The 20,369-nt window shown below is 33.9% G+C and overlaps 1 protein-coding gene across 1 annotated transcript in view; it reads right to left on the bottom strand.

The window, feature by feature from the left end:
- Positions 1-5,632: 5,632 nt before the first annotated feature.
- The window catches only part of LOC142354519 (uncharacterized), a 112,355-nt gene continuing 97,618 nt past the window's right edge, over positions 5,633-20,369 (bottom strand). Inside the window, exons 10-16 of the mRNA XM_075406842.1 lie at positions 15,941-16,044; positions 15,098-15,237; positions 11,837-12,013; positions 11,532-11,679; positions 8,444-8,617; positions 7,756-7,912; positions 5,633-6,018 (exon numbers count right to left, since the gene is read on the bottom strand). Coding sequence (XP_075262957.1) covers positions 5,767-6,018; positions 7,756-7,912; positions 8,444-8,617; positions 11,532-11,679; positions 11,837-12,013; positions 15,098-15,237; positions 15,941-16,044 — 1,152 coding nt within the window. The 3' untranslated portion in view covers positions 5,633-5,766. The remainder of the gene's footprint in view (positions 6,019-7,755; positions 7,913-8,443; positions 8,618-11,531; positions 11,680-11,836; positions 12,014-15,097; positions 15,238-15,940; positions 16,045-20,369) is intronic.

The raw sequence follows: 20,369 nt of genomic DNA, 5'->3' as shown, positions 1-20,369 counted from the left end.
TGTTGAACATCTAACATATCGGCAATTGCTGAAAAAGTTAGATTTTTTTTTTGTTTCCTCCGAAAGTGATCATATTGTTCTGCTTCTAATGAGACTACGTTTTGTGTTGCAACTGAAGCAAAATAATCGATGCCAAAGAGAAGTAGCTTACAGACAAAAAATCAATGCAGTCGATTGCTAAAAAAAGTAAATAAGGCCAAAAATTGACTTCTGTTGATTTTACATTTTTTCAAGGACCAAGGTCGCACCAAAAAACCATTAAAAAATTACTGGCAGGATTAAAAAATTATCAAATTTATTCCCTTTCTGACACCGAGTCTCCTATATACCACATGCAACTCAACAGTTGGTTGCAGCGTAATTGTTTGGGATGAATTTTTTAGTTATCGGGTTATTATGATCAATGTGAAATATAGATTAAAAACGGAACATTTGACCATGTAAATGTGACGCAAGAAACATACCAAGATAGGAATGAGTTGGTCCTTACAAGTTAGAGTTCCGTTCTCCATATTTCTATGAAAGCCTGATATCTTTTAAAAATTTCATAGATATCGTGACCAATATATTTTGGCCTGTTGAACATTAAAACATCTTCGATTCCTTAAAATTGGGACAATTTTCTGTAAAAGTGGCTTAAAACGTTTTTACTTCCTCCAAGATGTCACAAAAGTTTGTGAGGCTGCAACAAAGTTAGACACTAATGCTTCCGACTGGTCTGTTTGCGACTGAATAGCAATTGAGTAACTTCGTGAATCATTTTGATGAATCAAACATCTGTTTTCGTTTCTTTTTGATTTTTCCCCAAATTCAAGGGAGACAAAATCATTGCCATTTAAATTAATAAATCAATTTTTTAAGTTAAATTTAGTTAAAAACCTTTTGTAGAAATCAATTTTATAAAATTTTGACAGTTTTTGAAATCGAAAGCACACGTTACAGATCAGTAATTGAGACCTTCTAGTTAATGTACTCAAACAAAAAATCTAATTCTATTATAAACGTTTTATGTTTTCAACCAATTGGGTTTTTTTACAGAGAAAGAGAACGCTCTAACAACTATAAATTCAGTTCATTAGACGGAGATGCTCTCAATTACCAAACGACACTCTCTTCTGGTTCTTATTGTCTACATGCCACATTTTAATGGCCAAAAGTTTCGCAACACTTCACAGCCCACAAGTTTCGTCTAGCCTTTTTGACAGGTGAAAATTTTTGAATGCAAAAAATGGTTCTCAGATTTCCCATTACAGCTTCAATGGCCTCCACACTATTTGCGTGCCCAAACCCTATTGCATGAACAATGAGCCCCACAAAGAGACCCCCTGTCACTCCTGTCGCTTCACCCTCTGTACCCGACCACATGCTAACTTGAAGCAAGTTTTGGTCCTCTTTGGCTATTAGCGGCCAATTCCTCTGTCACTAGTCTTGTTCACAAATTTTTGCGATCTCCAGAGCATTGCAGAAAAGGCAGCGATGCGGGTTCACGTAGGCGGGGATATTACTTTTGAGAATTTTTCAAGGCAAACAACATGTTGACTCCGTGATTGCAGAGACTAGACTTTTGACCGTTTTATTCGAATTGAATAGTGACACAAGAGGCAGTCCTACAATTTTTCATGCAAACTTTTTAGAAAGATGATAGCCCATTTTAAAAATAATTTTTGCGAAGATATTTTCTTATTTATTATTACAGGAAGCTTTCTTATTTTTTCTTATTATTACAAGAAGCGTTTAGGACACACTCATGATCTTTACAAAACATCGAAGCTCATTTATAGTTTACTAAAGATCAACAAAATTGAACATGATTGTTTATTTATGTAAAACATCAACCGACTAAAGTCGGATGAATTACTCTTTAACTACAAGCGGGGGAGGGATTTTAGGGGCTGTAGCTTGGAAATGTTTCATGGGCGCAAAAAATGTCCCCTCAGGGGTTTCGATCCACTGTCCTCGAGGTTGTCAGTCTGCTATTTTACCCACTGAGCAACTCTTCCTTTGCTTTCCTTGCGCTCACAATTGCTTTTCTGGCTAGGAATTGACAGTTTGAAAATTAGGCATGGCTTATGCATCAAAAACAAGAAGCAGACTTTGCATTCACCAACTATGTTGTCATCTGCAGAACAAGTTGATCTGTATTCATTCTGTGCGAACCGATCACAACACCGCACTCACAAACAATCAAAAATAACTCAAAAGTGAAAACCCGCACTTGGTTTTATTCAGTTTAGGTACTTCCATCGGATGACACTTCTTCGCGGTATTTATTGGCTATTCGATTTTAATTAAAATTTTGTGCAGTTTGTTGAAAATATTAAAAGATCTGACATTTCCCAGGTTTAGGTGTAGGACATTAGACTGCTCTGATCAGACTATTTGGGTCGCATATTGGTAGTGTTATGTGACCTAAAATGCATGGTCTGCGAATGAGTTGCACGATTGTCTGGACAATGATCGCACTATGGTCTGATCAGAGGGCAAAGTCTGGGAAATGGTCTGGACAATGATCGCGCTGCGGTCTGATCAGGGGGCAAAGTCCCACTAGAGTCTGATCATAAACTGCACAAAAGTCTGGACAATGGTCGCACCACGGTCCGGTCAGAGACCAAAATCTGACCACAGAGCATTAACTCACCATTTTTATTTGACTGCAGTTTTTAATCACTGTTTTTGAAGACTCAAAAGAAAAATTGCGGGAACTTCAAAATGATTTCTGTTTATATTTTTTTTGTCAATTAGTTTAGTCCTAAGCTTAACAAGAGATACTAAATTATTAAATTTTAAGTTGAGTAGTATATAGGTTGGAATTGAATAATTCAAACAAATAATAACGGAATATATCATGTATTCATGAATGGTCTGATCAGGGGGAGCGTTGGTCGCCCTTGAGTCGCAAAAAATTTTGGGTCCCACGATAGTCTGATAAGATTTGGGTTGCACGACGGATTTGGGTTGCATGACGGTTTGATCAGAGGGCTTGTGGTCGCATGATGATCTGATAAGAGGGCAAGCAAAATCTGGGAAATGGTCTGATCAGAGCGGTCTAGGGTCACGCAACTAAACGTGGGTAGTCGTCACCCGCAAAAAATTAGTTGATGTTTGGGACGTCAACATTCAAAGAGAAGTCAAAGTTGCAGCAAAAACTCAAAAATAAACATAGCTGGCAGATTGCCAAAAAGAGCCGCAATATATTCGTAGATCGGCAGTCTAAAAAAACAGTAAAAAAGACAGACCAAAAAAAATTGTCTTTTCATTGAAGGCTGATTTGTTATATTTTGATTAAAAATCTGTATAAGTTATTGCTGCCTATATTTGCTGATCTCAAATACCCTTCATTTAGAGTGACACACACCCATTTGACCTTATCTCTTTGAATTAAATTAAATAAAAGTCAATTTTAAAGCGAGGAAGTCATTTTTGAGAGTGAGGTAAGTCAAGTGTGACCAAAAATTTAATGAAGAAAAAAGTTTGCTCCACTAATAGCGAAAAATGACGTCACGCATGGAATTCAGTTGAAGTTGCATGAACTAATGAACGAAAAGTGGCTGTGACGTCATATGGTCGTAACAAAAATCATGACGGCGAAATAAAAAAATATAGCCGGAAGAATTCCGGAAGCGATACGATGCGTCAGAATTTCACTAAAAAAATCGTAATTGCAACGGCAGCCACTAACTTTTGTATTAAACTATTAACTCACTACCTTTCCGGGTCTGCTCTAAAAATTGGTGAAACTTAAACCACTGTCAACAAGAGATACAAAATGCAGCAAAATTTTATATTATTGAAAACGTTTGATAACGTTAAAAAATCCAAATTAATTAAGTTGGCCCAAAACCTGATAGTCTGAAAAAGGTGACAAGGCTATTAATAGTCCTCAAATAATTCATGATTATAATCTGAAAAAGGTCGCGAAAGCAAATGCAGACAATAATCTTAGAAACTTAGTTAAATCTTTTCAAAAAAGAAAATTCAATTTTAAGAATCAGAAAACACGTATAATTATACTTCTAATCACTGCAATTAAGACAAAAAACAACACACACCTGTTTCTTGTTGTACATAAGCTAGACAACATGATTTCATACCAATTCAAAAAAAAAATTGATCATAGAAAAGACATAAGCAGCAGAAGAATATTCAAAGAAAAAAATCGTTTAAATTAATACCAAGGCCGGAAGAAAGCTGTAGTAATTAGTCATAAGTAAACATTTTGGAAAAAGCTTGCTATCAAACTCTCAGTACTGCCTTAACTTGAATGAAATCAAGTGCAAATCAAAGAAATGACGAAAATCTGAGAAAAAGCTGAAATCTTTCATTTTTTTACTACTAAAAAATCCATATACCGAAAATAAATGTAGGTGCCAGGAAAAAATTAACTACATTTTAAATATGGGCACAATATACGGAACACCGAAATAAAGACATTCTTGAATTTTGAAAGTTAAAAATCAATTTAAAAAATTCAAGAAAAACGAGTTCATTTCGTTGTTCAGCATTCAAGACATAGAAAAGATAACAAGTCATCCGATACAAAGATCTATCCTCCTGAAGAGAACAAAAAATTTGAAAAAAAGGAATTCATAAATAAGAAACATTGAAACATTTTGCAAAAGAATTGGTCAAAGAACTTTTAAATTAAGACTGCATTTATGAAAAAGTTCTAACTGTTTTTTGAAAACTTAACGCCAAAAAACGATTGAATTTTTATTGAAACGAAATTAAAGCCCGTCATGTTGCACAAAAAAACTATTTCTAGCAATTACAACCAAAATACAAACAAAAAACTGACGAAAATTGGAAAATAATTACCAAAATCGGATTAGCATATGTACAATTTCATAAAACCAAAATTACATCGAGGTAGAATGAGGCGTTGGGTATAGGAATTATCAAAGAGAAGTTGCCATATTAACTGATTTTTGACAAAAATACAGTTAAAATTTCCAAAAAAGAAGAAATTAATATTAAAAATAGCCAAAAATTAACTAAAAAATCAAGAATTATGTGCCAATTTTCAACTTGAAACGCATTTTCAGGCTCTGCAATACACTTTGGTATCAATTTCTGAGATTGACATTTCACTATAATATCGAATAAAATTTATTTGTACAGAAAATTAATTTAAAAGCAAAACAATTGGGCCACTTAGACGAAAAAACGGCTAAAAACGGTTATCTATTTGTGCAATTGTCAAAAACTACTTTCAAAGTCAAAAAGTCATTCAATAAACGCAGCGCATGATCAAAAAACTTCTCTCGCTTAGCGAAAATTTGTTCACCGAGACAGCTTTTCTCACATTTGCTTTTAGGTCAAAATGCTGCGTGAACAAATCTACTTCCTGTAAAAAAGACCGAGAGAAAGCCATCACTCCTCTTCGAGTCGTAAAAAACCAAGAGAAGGCCAATAATAGCCCCAGCTATCGCTGTGCGGCTATTAAAAACAATAAATGAAACTGGTTGTTTTTTAAGAAAAAATACTTTTTTGTCGATGGAAATAATCATGCAGCTGACATATACCCAAATGACGCAAAAAACTAACTTTGGTTTAATTTTTAGTTAGCCATTATATCAAGCGGTCGGATGCGTTCTACTTTTTTCTCAGCAATTTAAATAATCAGTTTTGCATCAATGTTTCAATTAATTTTTATACAGATTTAAGGTTCTAAGCGTCAAAATTGTAATGAAACCAAACCAGCAATTTATTAATTCCAATTTTTCACAATCAAACTATACTAATTTCATAAATCAATTTCTCTCAAATTCAGGCCAGCGATATTCCTTTTCTATAACACGCATCCCACACATTGTCTGATATCTTCCTGTTCTGTCTCAGAGCAAACCCAGTAGGCAATTCCTGCAAGTGAATGCAGAATGTCTCAGTTGCAACTATGTTGTCGAATCCCGGTTTTTTCCCAGGGAAGAGAGAGTGTTTCAGCTGGTGGTATGTATTGTAAGATAGGAACCCAACTGGTCTGTCGTCCAGAATGTTGTCCATTTGTTCTTCCGATATTGCCTTTAAAATACACGTTGTTATCCCCTTTGTCAAAACCCAGGAAAACGTACATTGCTGAACAATAAGCATTTTCCTCAGTAATGACTTGCTCAATACATCCTCTTTTTATATTTTTTACACCAGCGAGGCTTCATTGTAATTCTACTTTAAAAAAAAAATGATTATAAAATTGGTCCAAATTCAAATACAGATTTTCGTTACTTCACAAAATGTAAAAGAAGTACCCAAGGGCCCTCAAATATTTTTTAATATTAAAAACAATTCGGAGGTTCCAAAAGATTTTATTTGAGATTGCACCAACTTTATTACAGTTTCTACTTCAACTCAGAGTTATGTTACTTCTAAACATTTTTTAAAAATAATTTCAATGTTGTGGTTTTCCCCCAATATTGTACTGTTTTTGTTCGGGCTGGAGCATGTACATGACATCAATCATCTTTAATTTTTATCATTTTTGGTAATTTGTTTAAGTTTTTTGGAAATAATTTTATTTTTAGATAAAAAAACTTTGTGTTAAAATTGTTTATTGATTTAAAACATGAGCAGATGCTTTCTTCAATATCAAACCAAGAACTAGTGGTTTTTACTGTCACCTGGCAAATGCGACTCCAATAAAAATCTTGCTTAGATAACAGATCATATCTCATTATATCACATAACATAGATCACATCTTAGCAGATCTTATAATATGGAGCATATCTTGTAATATTTTAAAAGATGAAGCAAAAATTAGAAGACATAAGATCAACATCGAGAGTTGTTATTACATATGCCCATTTCAATAGGACTCGAAACTATATGCTTCTTCTTTTAAGATCTTATAAGACATGAGCTTTAGGCAAGGATCACATAAGATCGTATCAGAACTTTGTAGAATAAAGCTGCAAATCTTATAAAATCAGGCGTCTTTTTGAAAACAATTATGATTGGTTCAAAATCTTTATCCGTTGAACAATTTTTCTATCGCATGCTCTCAATGAAAAACGTTTATTTGCTAAAAAAAAGTTTTGCTGCAAAATTTCAAATATCATAATTGAAACGGCATAACAATATTTTTCCTTCACAAAATTCTCAAAAACTATTATGCAGTTTTGAGATTTTGATAAAATAATTGGAGAATTATTTTAATAGCTGACATTAAAAACTACTTGTTTGATCTCTTGAAACTGTTTTTCAACAAAAGACAGTTTTACGTCTAGGCTGCGATTGAAAATTCAAACTTACAATTCAAACAAAACTTTTTTCGTAAAACAGTTCTTCTAAGATCTTCAAAAACTGCGTAGCTTAAAAGTATCTGATAGTTTATGGAACCAGTAAGAAAAAAATAATATGAAAAATGTTTCAAGATCCTACGAGATGAAGGTGAGCCTTAAAATTCTTTTCATAAGATCTTCTAAGATTATTGTATTAACTAATAAATTTATGAAGGAATTTGTAGGATCTTATAAGCTTTGCATTTTGTGGTAACTCAGGCATTTTTTTATTTAAAGTAAACGACTTTTTGAACACATTAAACGACATCTTCTTAAACAAAAATTGATCTGAATTTGTGTTAAATGATTTTGAAAGATTGATCCGAAATTTTTGAGTCTTTTGCTCATGAGGAGGCTTTTACTTATAGTCCCAGTTTGATATAGATTGCATGATTTTATAGATTACAAACGGCAATCGCTAATGACAAGGGAGCTCTTTATAAACATTGAGGACACAGAAATTATTGTGAATAGAGTGTGTACCTTGTCTGATCCGACTTTGTCGAGGTACTGTCTGTTTTCGAATGAAATTGAGTAGCTGTATGTGAACTGATTGTCCTTCCAAACTGCGTAGGATGCTCTCCTTGTCAACAGTTGTCTGCATTTAGCCACGAATGAGTAGAAATGTTTCATTAGAGCTCTGCAAAAACCATTTAACCAAAAAGTTTGAGAAAAAAGAATTCCGGAGAAAGTTTTGAGGTAAGTCTTGGTGTGATTAATTTATTATAAAATTCATCAGTCCATATGTGAGCAAAACTTTACACTGGATTTGTTAAAAAGTTGCTTGTAGAAATTTGAAATTTGAATCACCCATTTTGTACATAAATTTTATCCTGCAGATTAATTAAATGCAATTTCATGCTCACAATAAAGTTATTGTAAGAATTGCGTTATTCAATTTTCAAATCTTGACAACCTTTTTAAATGAATTCAGCGCATGCTATGATATAATCATGTGCCAAAAGAATGCATATATTTTTAAGCGAATATCAAACTTTCAAAAATTAATAGAATAAAACTCAAATTTTTGCTTGAGATGTTCAGTTTCAATTCAATGCTGATTTTTTGAGGCGTGAGAAATTCATTGACTGTGTAGTTAGCTTGTATCCCAATGATTTACTATTAACCCACTAAACCTACCATGACCTTGAAATTCACCCAAGTACCTTACCTGTTCCTGTCTTCTGAAAGTCGGGGCGCAGTGATCTGATTGGTTGCCCTGTTCACGTGCACGAAGTGTATGAGTCCTGGGTGCGTGACTGGGAATGTGTTCAGAATGACTTTGAATGAGGCAACTCTTCCCTGGATGAAATTGTGGAAGTCTTTTCTGGATCCATGCTCACTCCTGAAAAGTGAATAAAGCCGATCTTATTTCGGCATGATCGCATTGAAATTGTTTCCTACAAATAAAGACAAGCATGCCCTCGAATTGCTTTAAAAAAATACTTTTCATTAGTGTCTAGAAGGTTGTCTATAGGATGATGTCTCAGGTGCATAGAATCATAGCTTAAATTTTTATGTTGACTAAAAAATTAACAATCACAACTACAGATTACTAAAACTTTAACAATTGGGTTAATTTTGACCGTGTGTGATGATGGTGCAGTGATTGAACGTCAGAGAACAAAGCTTGTTAACTTGTTTAACTGATGTGAGTTGGTGGTCCCTACAAAAAGTTCGTATCATAGTTGCATTTAGTACCATGTATCTGGTCTAACCTGCCTCGGCAACAGCTTGAAACTTTTGTGAGATTTGTTTCACAAATCTTCTTTTGCTACCATGAAACATAGAACCCTTTCCGAACCCTAAACTGTACATAGGAATCAACATTAAGTTTTGATTTCATCAAAATTGGCAGTTCTCAATAATTCACGTGCGCCTGGCAAAGATCTCACCGCTTATTGAAGGTTGAACAAAAAAAATGAGCGTGCCTACGCAAGGAAACTGTCTACGCATGAAAAAGAAATTAATTTTGGCTGCTGAAAGAAAAACACTGGAGCATAAAAATTTCATTCACGAGACCTGGCTGCCGCTAAAAGTCTTTTTAAATAGCACTGCGCTCACCTGGTTACTTAGTTGTTTTTCATTTATTGATTTTGAAAACTGCGGAGTAATGACGGCACGGAATTTTTTCAAATGCGACTTTTCGTCAGTTTTGCAAAAGCAACCTACTGTGAAAGTTATGGTAAATTGCCACTATATTCTAGATACGTTTGTCCAAAAACAGTTGCCTTTGAAAAAGCCTCGAAAATGTAAAAAAGTCATATAGTCGATTCCAGTCAAAATTTTTAATTTTTCAAAAAGATAACTTTCGGTAGCAGAAAATTTTCATTAAACTTCTTCCACTTTCAGCTGTCTTCAAATTTGCATGATAGAGAAGTTGTTAGCTGTTTTTCATCTGTCAGATCGCAAAATCTGTTGAGTTTTGCAATTTTTGAATTGAGTTCAGCAGTTTAATTTCTTTCTTGCGCGTCGTTGATACAAATACTTCTTGGGCCTTTTAATGATAAATAATAAAAACTGAATTATCACAAAAAAAAACAAAGCTGGCGAAAGATTTGCCTCTGTGTTCAATGCAATTAAGAGCAATTTGGACCAATGCTCTCCAGATGCAAAAAATGACGCCAGTTCATTTTCCAAATCCCCCAGAATTTCGTTATCGCTGTCCTTTTTTTTCGTTATCGCTGTCCTTTTTTCAGATGTGTTTATCTGTTTATTGCCAACGCCAAGTTAAATCACCCTGGAACGTAATGGGCTGCAACAGAGCCCCACCTTGCTAAATTTATGTGACTTATAAGGATTGAAGCTCATTTATTAATTAATAAACTAACGGTAGCAGTATTTCCCAACATCCTTGATAATTTTTGATAATTCTTAATAATTCTCGCTAATTCGTGATATTTCTTGCTTAATATTATGATATCCTGCTACATCTTGTTTTGGGTGCTATTGAATTATTAATACTTGATATATCTTGCCATGTCATGGTTATTCTTTCTTGGAAATCCTGCCACGATCTTGTTTCTTGCCAACCATGCAAGAATTTGCAAGCTCCTACATCGATGTTTTCTTGGTAAGTACCATGGCAAGATCATGGCAAGATATAACAAGATTTAGTATGTTTCGTATCAAGATTTACCAAGTTTCATTTGATTGGGGGCCCGAAGAATTGTCTTCAGGGCGAAAACAATTGTGCTGTTTCTCATATTTTTATTGATGTTTTTGGGATGAATTGGTCTTCGGCTTATTCCACAGCTCTTTTAGTTTTTTTTATCATTTATGAGATTAATGTGTATAATATGTATGCTAATAACGAAAAAAAAATTTAGCACTAAAATGCATTCACTTTTGCTAATAGAAAAACTTCTGGCATTTTTTCTTCTTTTTTGAAAAAATGTCTTCTATATGTAAGGCAATGCCTCTCTTAGTTTCCAAGTTAAATTTACCTCAGCGTCTGGCGAGATAATCATGGGTTAAGCAACACTGGGATGCATAACGAAAACAAAAATTGTCGTAAATGTTGCAAGTTTTTTCCAATTATTTTGGGCATTTTGAACTCTTGTCCCTGTTTGGACCTGTTGAACTACAGAATAAGGAAGCCTTTTTTTATTTGCACGTGAACATCTATAATCAGTTTCCCGTTTTTCCTGCAACTAATCAACCAATTCGCTAATATTTGCAAGCATTCGGTGCTGACGGCATTAACATATATTTTACGTAAAATTTTGGAGCTCCTAATTACTTTTAATGACTTTGCCATCATAGAGGCAAGTATTTTTTGCCCATTAAATATGTGTTATTTTTTAATTTGTTAATTTTATTCATCGATATTTTTTGCTTTCGAAACAATGGTTTGTTTGGGATACTGAAAACGGTTTTTTCCTGTATCCTTCTGCGATGTTTTCAGTTTTAGCCTTATCTCTTAGTTGAATGCTTTACTTTGAATTTGGTCTATTGGTCGGGCCATAAAAGTTTCTCTTATTTTTTCATTCGATCATTTGAATCGAATGAAAAAAAGAGAAACTTTCTGTGCTATAGTTCCATTTTCTGATTATTACCGCATACCTCCGGCGTACGCCGGAGTATATGCGCTCTGATTTCGCCTATACTTAGGCTGCAAGGGAGGAATTTGGGGCTGAGGATAAAGTTCGAGTTCACTGCAGACTCTTGAGTTGAATCAAATTTACTTGGTACCATGTAACGTGCACATAATTAGCGTGTCAAAATATGGTTACCGGTTTCATTTTATTCGTTCTAACCTGACCCTGGTCATGAAGTTGAGAGATATTTGGGCACAGAACTCCCTGAAGTCTTCTGGCTTAACATTCGGCATCCCAAATGTGGAACCCAAAAACACCTTCTCGTACAATCTTTTCAGACAGTTCTGGTAGTTTTCCAGGGCACTGTCTGAAATACACAGAAGTAAAAGTCAAATGGTTACTATCAGCCAACGGCCTAGCCACCAAAATTGTACCCCCCCCCACCCCCCACCCCACCCCACCCCACCCCCCCCCCCCCCGATTAAGCGCTTGTCAAGAAGTCATCAAAATATCTTGTGACTTACCAAGTTGTTCAGTGACTGGTTGGCCGAGTCTGTCTCCGAACTGGACGCTGTTCAACTGGGAGAGATGGGTGCCCAGTCCCCTGTTGCAACAGTTGCCCCAGAAGTGCTGGATCTCTCTACAGTGTTTATCATCCTCGTTGAACACATTCGTAATCTCGTCATGGGTCTGCTGCATACCTGGTAAACAACAAACAAACAAACAAACAAACACAAACAAACAAACAACCAAACAAGATCACACCATGAAAACAAGTTAAACGGAATTCAGGAAAATTTAGAACTCGATTAAGTTCAGATGCGATGATTTTTTTTTAAATCTCAAACATGTAAATTCGAATAACCCCAAGGTTAAAGTTACATGTTGTTATATTATAAATCAAACATACTACATCTTTCCCTTGAATAACTAAACATAATAATCATAATAAAAAACTAAGGTTCAGTTTCTAGTTCTCGTGAATTATTTTAAAAAAATAAACTTTTAAAGCCTTCAATTTTTTTGTCCATTGGAACTCGTTCGTGTCTTTTTTTTGCATCTATTCCTTTAATTCTTTATTAAATTTTTTCTTTGATTTTTCCTTTCTTAGAGCTCTTGGAATATTATTCTATTTCCGAACAAAGTTTCTTATAACTGAATTTTGACTCCATTATGATTTACATTTTGTTGTGATAGAAAAATCATATATCCGATTATTAACTTTAATTTCAACGTCTCCGATTATTCTGTATTTTTTCTGGTCTTGTATATTTGTTTGTTGGACAATATCGAAAAGTCTATTGAATGAAGTTTTTGCTATTTGAAGTTCTGCGGGAAGTATTTTATTTTCAAGAAGTAGTTTATGAGCACTGTCATAATTTGTTCGAGAAAAGCAAATTTTATGCCCCATCTAATTTGTTTGTTTATTCTGTCAATTGAGTAGGACGGCAAACTTTGAAAAAATATTGCACTAAATTCTAAATGCGATAAAACAAGTGATCTAAAGAGATTTATTCGAGCCTTTAAAGGTATTTGATTGCGTACCAAATAAATTGATCTGATAGCTAAAGTCACTTTACTGATCACATTATTAAGTTGTTTTTGGTATGTCAACTCTTTGTCAAGAATAAAACCTAAGTATCTGCATTCAACTGTTGGTTTCAATGAATGACTATTAAATTCAACGCACTTGACAGTTGGTAACTTTTCAATTTTGAAAACCATTATTTCTGTTTTCCCTTCATTTAGAGTTAACTTGTTTTGTTTCATATATTGCTCAGTTTCCATCAATATTTTTTAAGCCTTTGCTTCTAAACACTGTTCATTTTTTTCATGACATAAAATTGCTGTGTCATCCGCAAATTGTAATACATTCGAACTTTTCCCTATCTCCTCACCGATGTCATTTACATAAAGCATGAATACTAGTGGTCCTAGTACAGTACCTTGTGGAACACCATGATTTATAATTGTCCAGTCGGATTCAAATATTCCGTTTCCAACACACTGTTTCCTGTTAGTTAGAAACGAATTCAATAACACTCTTGCGTTTTCTCCAAAACCATATTTTTCAATTTTTCTGATGAAAAATATCCAAGGATATTGAGTTAAAAGCTTTCGCTAAATCCAAAATGTTGTTAAGACTATATCTTTTTCTTGAACATAATGATTTATTTTCTCTGTCAGTTCAAATAATGTATGAAGACACGACTTTTGTTTTTGGAAACCAAATTGATTTTTGTTAATTTTATTGTTCATATCTAAATGTTCTGACATTTGCTCCAAGAGAAGCTTTTCAAAAATTTTTTGCTAACGTTGGAGTGACCGAAATTGGTCGATAGTTTTCAGGTTTACGCCTGTCTCCTTTCTTATAGATGGGATTGACATAGGCTTCTTTTAAAATATCAGGGAATGTGTTTGCGTTTATACACTCATTAATAGCAAACTGTAAATGGGTTCCAATGGACAACTTACAAATTTTTCAATGCCCAAGATGGTATATACCCTGGTCCTGCTGATTTTTATGTTGGTAGTTTGTCAATAACTTTGTATAGTTCTCTTCTGGTTACCGGACTGATTTTGAATTCATTTCCCTTAAAATTAAAGGAAGGCAACTTAGGAGCAATTATTTCGCCCTTGTAAAGTCCAAGACGGGTAAAACAATTATTCAAACAGTTAGCAATGCTTTTTTCATCTGACATTAGGTTATGGCCTTCTTTCAGCTTTGCAATTTTTGCTGTCTGTTTATTTGAGTTATTTTTGTTCTTGATAAATTTCCATTGTTCTTTTGAAGTTGGGAGATTCTCGAAAAATTGTTTTGTATAATCGTCAGATGCCTGACGCAATTTTCTATTAACATTGTTTCTAAGTACTTTGTAACTGTTAAAGAGCACTTGACTAGGATATTTTTTCCATTCATTGAATACACGATGCTTTTCATTAATGAGACTACGCAGCTCTTTTGATAGCCATTTTTTGTGCTCCTTTTTTGTTTTCACTTCTATATTTTTCAAAGGTGCGTGACTATTTAAAACATTTTGAAAAATTTCAATAAATTTATGAAAAACTTCATTTGCTCCAATGATTTTATACATAAGTGACCAGTCTTGCAAAGCAATATCACGGTTAAACTTACCTCTTGTGTATCTCTTTTTATCTCGCATTAAATATTCTGTTTTTTGCTGCTTCCATTCTAATTTCAATGATGATTGATATACAATAGTGAAATGATCATTTTCAAGTATTGACTCTATTATATCTGTTTCGAAGATTTGATTTTTAGAAATAAAGCAGTGGTCGATTAAAGAAAATTTTTCTCCATTTGTCCATGTTGCTTTTTTTGTGTTTACATACTGAAGCCCGTTATCTGCAATGAAGTTGTTTAGTAATAGTTTCCCAGTTTCTTTTTATTATAATGAGCTTCAAGATTTGAGATCTAGAACTTGAAGATGAAGAATCCAAAAAGGGGTGAGAAATACAGTTGAAACAAAGTGGTTTCTGGATAGCTTTTTCTGTTTTGAGTGGATATATTTTATATAGCAAAATGGTTGCAGGCACCCAATAGTGACAACCAAATCCCCGAAAATGGATGTTCAATTAATAAACTTTTCGTGATTAATAAATACAAAAGTAAAAGTTTTTCTGAACCATTTTTTGTTCGATACTCTAGCAAATATGGGAGGGCCTAGGGCGCTTGAGTTTCAATGCCAAACTCTTAGCAGTCCTTAAAAGTTGAAAGCGCCCATTGAAATTTAATTTAAACTGGGTACTTTTGGGCCTTATACCTGCGAGTGATAGCTGGTGTGGGTTGATGGCCACCACCACCCCGGCAGACCTGATGATGTCCAGAGCCTGGATCATCTTTGTGATTGACCTGGCCAGGTGTTGATGTTGGTGGGTTGTAGCAAACATCAATACCACGTCTCTAAGACAACTTGGCAAGTGTAGAAATTTCTATTACATGCTAGCGCCCCTACCAAATGAAGTCGACCATTTAGTCCATTTTACCTCTTTAATTCCACAAAACATATCTTAATAATGCAAAAAGGGGCCTTACAGTTTGGGATATGCCGACAAAGGAACACTTATACTAATTGTTAATTATACAATGTCTTTGTGCTTTGTCGCCACATTGTAAAAAATTATTGCGGTATTAATTAAAGGTAGGGGCGCTGTTTCGTAATAACCCGAAAAAAAAATAAGGAAGTTTAAGAATTTTCTAACATTTGTTCACATAGAACAGGCTGATGCAAACTGTCAATACTATTTTGTGAGAGCCTAACTTCTAGACCTCAATTTATGAAGAGACCATTCTCGAGCAAAAGTCAGGTACATGGGACCTTAGTTCAACTTTTAATGGGATGGTGACCCTCTGTTGAAAATGTAGAAAATGTCTTAACAAACGTGTAAGACTTTGCACGATAGCAGTTGAAAATTTGTACAGACCTTAAGGAAGAAAGGTTGTGCGTGTGTGTGTGTGTGTGTGTGTGTGTGTGTGTTTGTGTGTGTGTGTGTGTGTGTGTGTGTGTGTGCGCGTGTGTGTGTGTGTGTGTGTGTGTGTGTGTGTGTGTGTGTGTGTGTGGGAAGAAACCGGTAACAACTGAGTTCACAAGTAGAAAACTCCTAACCTGACAGCGATTCTGACGAAGAAAAGATTTGTGGGAATCCTGGCATCTCCACTTTTGCTCATGCAGTTCACTAGTGTTGCATGATTCTCTTTACGCAGGTTGGCCTGAAAACCAGAATAAAGTTACCTTGCTTAAGTGGAGGTAACTCGAAAAAACGGTAATTTAATTGTGGGGAATGAGTAATTATGGTAGATTTTTCAGAAAAAATAACACTGAATTGATCCACATACTGCTCTACATAGTTCATTTGGCACTGCAATACAGCTAACCACAACTTCGTTTACAAAAAAACGAAAAACTTCAACAAAAAACTGCCCTTTGTCGAACAACACAAATTTGAAATTCGTTTTTCTTTAAACCTTAAATCTAACATTTTTTTTTAGCTCTTTTAACTCTTTTTCTTTTGAAAAACTAGTTTTAGTCCAAAAAAATCTACTACGATCATTGCTTGCAACTTCAAAGTAGCTTGCTATTTACACATCATGTTGTCCTATGATACTGTTCAAAATGTGCTTCTATCAGTAGTGTATAATTATAACGGTTTCAAACTTTAAAAATAGTGAAGAAATTTACTTAGTAACAAAAACCCACAAAGTGCTAACTTTAACATCTCGTATCTCCCACAATCTAGAGGCTAGGACTCCAAGGGGTGCTGTTGTTCTAAGTGGACGTTGGCTTATCCAATGGTGCTAACGTGGTTGGCCAATTTTGACTTTCAATTCACTTCCGTCTTGGAACCAAATATTTAATTTTTGAGCAATTCGACAACAATAGAATTTGTTATGACGTCACCAGATCCCTATATATGAGGAAAAACATCTTAACTCTTCAGATGAACTGAAGGATAATGTAAATTTTTTCTTTAAAAATTTTTTCTATCCACCTACCCCCAAGCGGCCGGTTTTAACCTGCAATGTAAAAAAAATTGTTCTTTTCACCTGATTTGTGCATGATAAATAAAAAGTTAAGGATCCAAAGGACACTCGAATTGGCATATGAATATAAGTTGAGGTGCACAAGAACCGAGTAAACACAATCCAATCTCCTTCTTAGATTAATGCATCAATTATTTCCAACTAAAAACATTAAACCGTCGTAAAGTTATTGTTCAAACCGTAGTAGTCTAAAAGCCTCTACATTGTTATTACGTTTGACATTGTAAGACTTCTTGTGCTATCAAAACATGGGAACTACAGCCCAGAGAAGACTAAGCGAGCTATTCAAACTAAAATATGCTACAATTAATCAAACTTTTGCTAAGGAAAATCTGATTTTCACAAACGTTGATCTGATACTCTTCTTTTATCTCATCAATAGCGTCGCTAATGCCCTTGTTCTACTAAAAACCATGTTCATTCCTGTGTGAGGAACAATTAAAACCCATTGTTAAGCATAAAGTTTATATTTATTCGCTAAAATTCGAAATGAGTTTGTTTCAATGTTAAGTTTACTTAATGTTTGCTTCATCAATTGAATTGGAGTGCAAATTCTATTTGTTCTCATTGATTCCAGTTCATCACTATTTGCTTACCCTTTATTATGCAATTTTGAGCTTCACATTGAATTAAATAACAATTGGATATTTATTGATACCATTTATCAGATGACTCTTTTACCTTTGGAGTGTAAAGGAATATTGATTAATCAGAGAATTAGAAATGAAATGTACAAAAGAGTTTGATATATCTGTTTTAGAGATTTTCATTCTGAAATTAAACACAGTTCTTTTATTTGTTTTCGAAGTGATTGAATCAGGCTGCGTAACGGTGTTTTCAGTTTCATAAAGTTTTAGGATCAGCTGTAATAGAGTCGTTCGGATAAAGGAGAACTCTTATTTCAAAATATAAAATTCCGGTTCTCAAAATACCTTAAAATTTTTTTTTAAATTCAAAAACTGGGGATTAAATTCAAAAAACCGGCCTTCAGTCACTTCAAAAGACGCTTGCGTTATTTTTTAATAGTTAGAAGATACTAATTGGTATTTACAAAATCTTGGGGTCAAATTCCTTAAGTGAGGCTGGTAAAAAACTGTTAGAAGGAGCCTTGAAGCTTGTAATTTTATATTTTAAAGGATGAGAACTCTTTATCCGAAGGACTAGGGAGGACTAAAACCTGTGTTTTTAAAATAGATAGTGATTAAAGACCAGCAAAAAAAATCAAGTAACAGTTTGTAGTAAATAAAAAAGACTTTTTGTTTCAATTTGCTGAAAACAATTTATATAACGTATGGTAACCTTTTATGTTTGTTTTTTGAATGGTGTAAAACATCAATGTTTTTTTTCGAAATAAAGAAACACTCTTTTACGTTGCCGTTCATTTGTTTTTCTATATTTAGAATGAAATTTTGGTTTTGAAAAGGGATAATTGCAGTCAGAGGCCAAGTGACATGTCAAAAGAAAGTTGAGAATCAACCTCCTAATCAAATCTTTAATGTCAATTTGAAGTGCATATTATATAATTTGGTTTGCATTCCTTTGTTTTTCGTTTGTTTTTCTTGTTCAAATCTGTATATTCTGTCAACGTGGACAACGAATTTTTTTGTATTCTTTCAGGGATTGTGATATTGCCCATTTTAGTTTGAGTTTTAATTGTGGGGAATGAGTAATTATGGTAGATTTCTCAGAAAAACAACACTAAAATGATCCACATACTGCTCTACATAGTCCATTTGGCACTGCAATACAGCTAATCACAATTTCGTTTACAAAGAAACGAAAAAATTCAACAAAAATTTGCTCTTTGTCGAACAACACAAATTTGAAATTTGTCTTTCTTTAAACCTTAAATCTAACATTTTTTTTGGCTCTTTTAACTCTCTTTCTTTTGAAAAACTATTGTTAGTCCAAAGCACTGCATTGCTTGCAACTTCCCAGTAGCTTGCTATTTACACATCATAGTGTCCTATGATACTGTTCAGAATGTGCTTCTATCAGTAGTGTATAATTATAACGGTTTCAAACTTTAAAAATAGTGAAGAAATTTACTTAGTAACAAAAATCAAAAAAATGCGAAGTTTGACATATCGTACCTCCAAAAATCTAGAAACTAGTACTCCAAGGGGGGTTGCTGTTCTAAGTGGCCCTGGGCCTATCCAATGGCGCTAACGTGGTTGGCCAATTTTGACTATCAATTCACTTTTGTTTTGGAATCAATTATTTCATTTTTGAGCAATTCGACCACAATAACATTTGTTATGACGTCATCAGATCCCTATATATGAGGGCAAACATCTTAACTCTTCAGATGAACTGAAGGATGTTGTAAATTTTTTCTTTATAAAATTTTTCTATCCACCTACCCCAAACGGCCGGTTTTAACATTCAATGTAAAAAATTTGTTCTTTTTACCTGATTTGTGTATGATAAATAAACAGTTTAGGATCCAAAGGACACTCGAAATGGCATATGAATACAAGTTGAGGTGCACAAGAACCGAGTAAGCACAATCCAATCTACATCTCAGATTAAAGAACCAATTATTTCGAATTAAAAACATAAAACCCTGGTAAAATTATTGTTCAAACCGTAATAGTCCAAAAGCCCCTACATTGTCATTACGTTTGACATTGTAAGACTTCTTGTGCTGTCAAAACATGGGAACTACAGCCCAGAGAAGACTAAACGAGCAATTCAAACTAAAGTATGCCACAATTAATCAAACTTTTGCTAAGGAAAATCTGATTTTCACAAACGTTGATCTGATACTCTTCTTTTATCTCAACAATAGCGTCGCTAATGCCCTTGTTCTACTAAAAACCATGTTCATTCCTATTTGAGGAACAATTAAAACCCATTGTTAAACATAGAGTTTATATTTATTCGCTAAAATTCGAAAAGAGTTTGTTTCAATGTTAAGTTTACTTAATGTTTGCTTCATCAATTGAATTGGAGTGCAAATTCTATTTGTTTTCATTGATTCCAGTTCATCACTATTTGCTTACCCTTTATTATGCAATTTTGAGCTTCACATTGAATTAAATAACAATTGGATATTTATTGATACCATTTATCAGATGACTCTTAAACGTTACGTAAACTTTTACCTTTGGAGTGTAAAGGAATATTGATTAATCAGAGAATTAGAAATGAAATGTACAAAAGAGTTTGATATATCTGTTGTAGAGATTTTCATTCTGAAATTAAACACAGTTCTTTTATTTGTTTTCGAAGTGATTGAATCAGGCTGCGTAACGGTGTTTTCAGTTTCATAAATTTTTAGGATCAGCTGTAATAGAGTCGTTCGGATAAAGGAGAACACTTATTTCAAAATATAAATTTCCAGTTCTCAAAATACCTTCAAATCCTTTTTTGAAATTCAAAAACTGGGGATATTCGACCGCAATTTTTTCAAAAAACCGGCCTTTAGTCACTCCAAAAGACGCTTGCGTTATTTTTTAATAGTTAGAAGATACTAATTGGTATTTACAAAA

Source organism: Convolutriloba macropyga, chromosome 15 (genome assembly GCF_964194025.1).
Source record: "Convolutriloba macropyga chromosome 15, txConMacr16.3, whole genome shotgun sequence".
Taxonomy (NCBI): domain Eukaryota; kingdom Metazoa; phylum Xenacoelomorpha; order Acoela; family Convolutidae; genus Convolutriloba; species Convolutriloba macropyga.
This window is presented reverse-complemented; position numbering and strand designations above follow the sequence as displayed.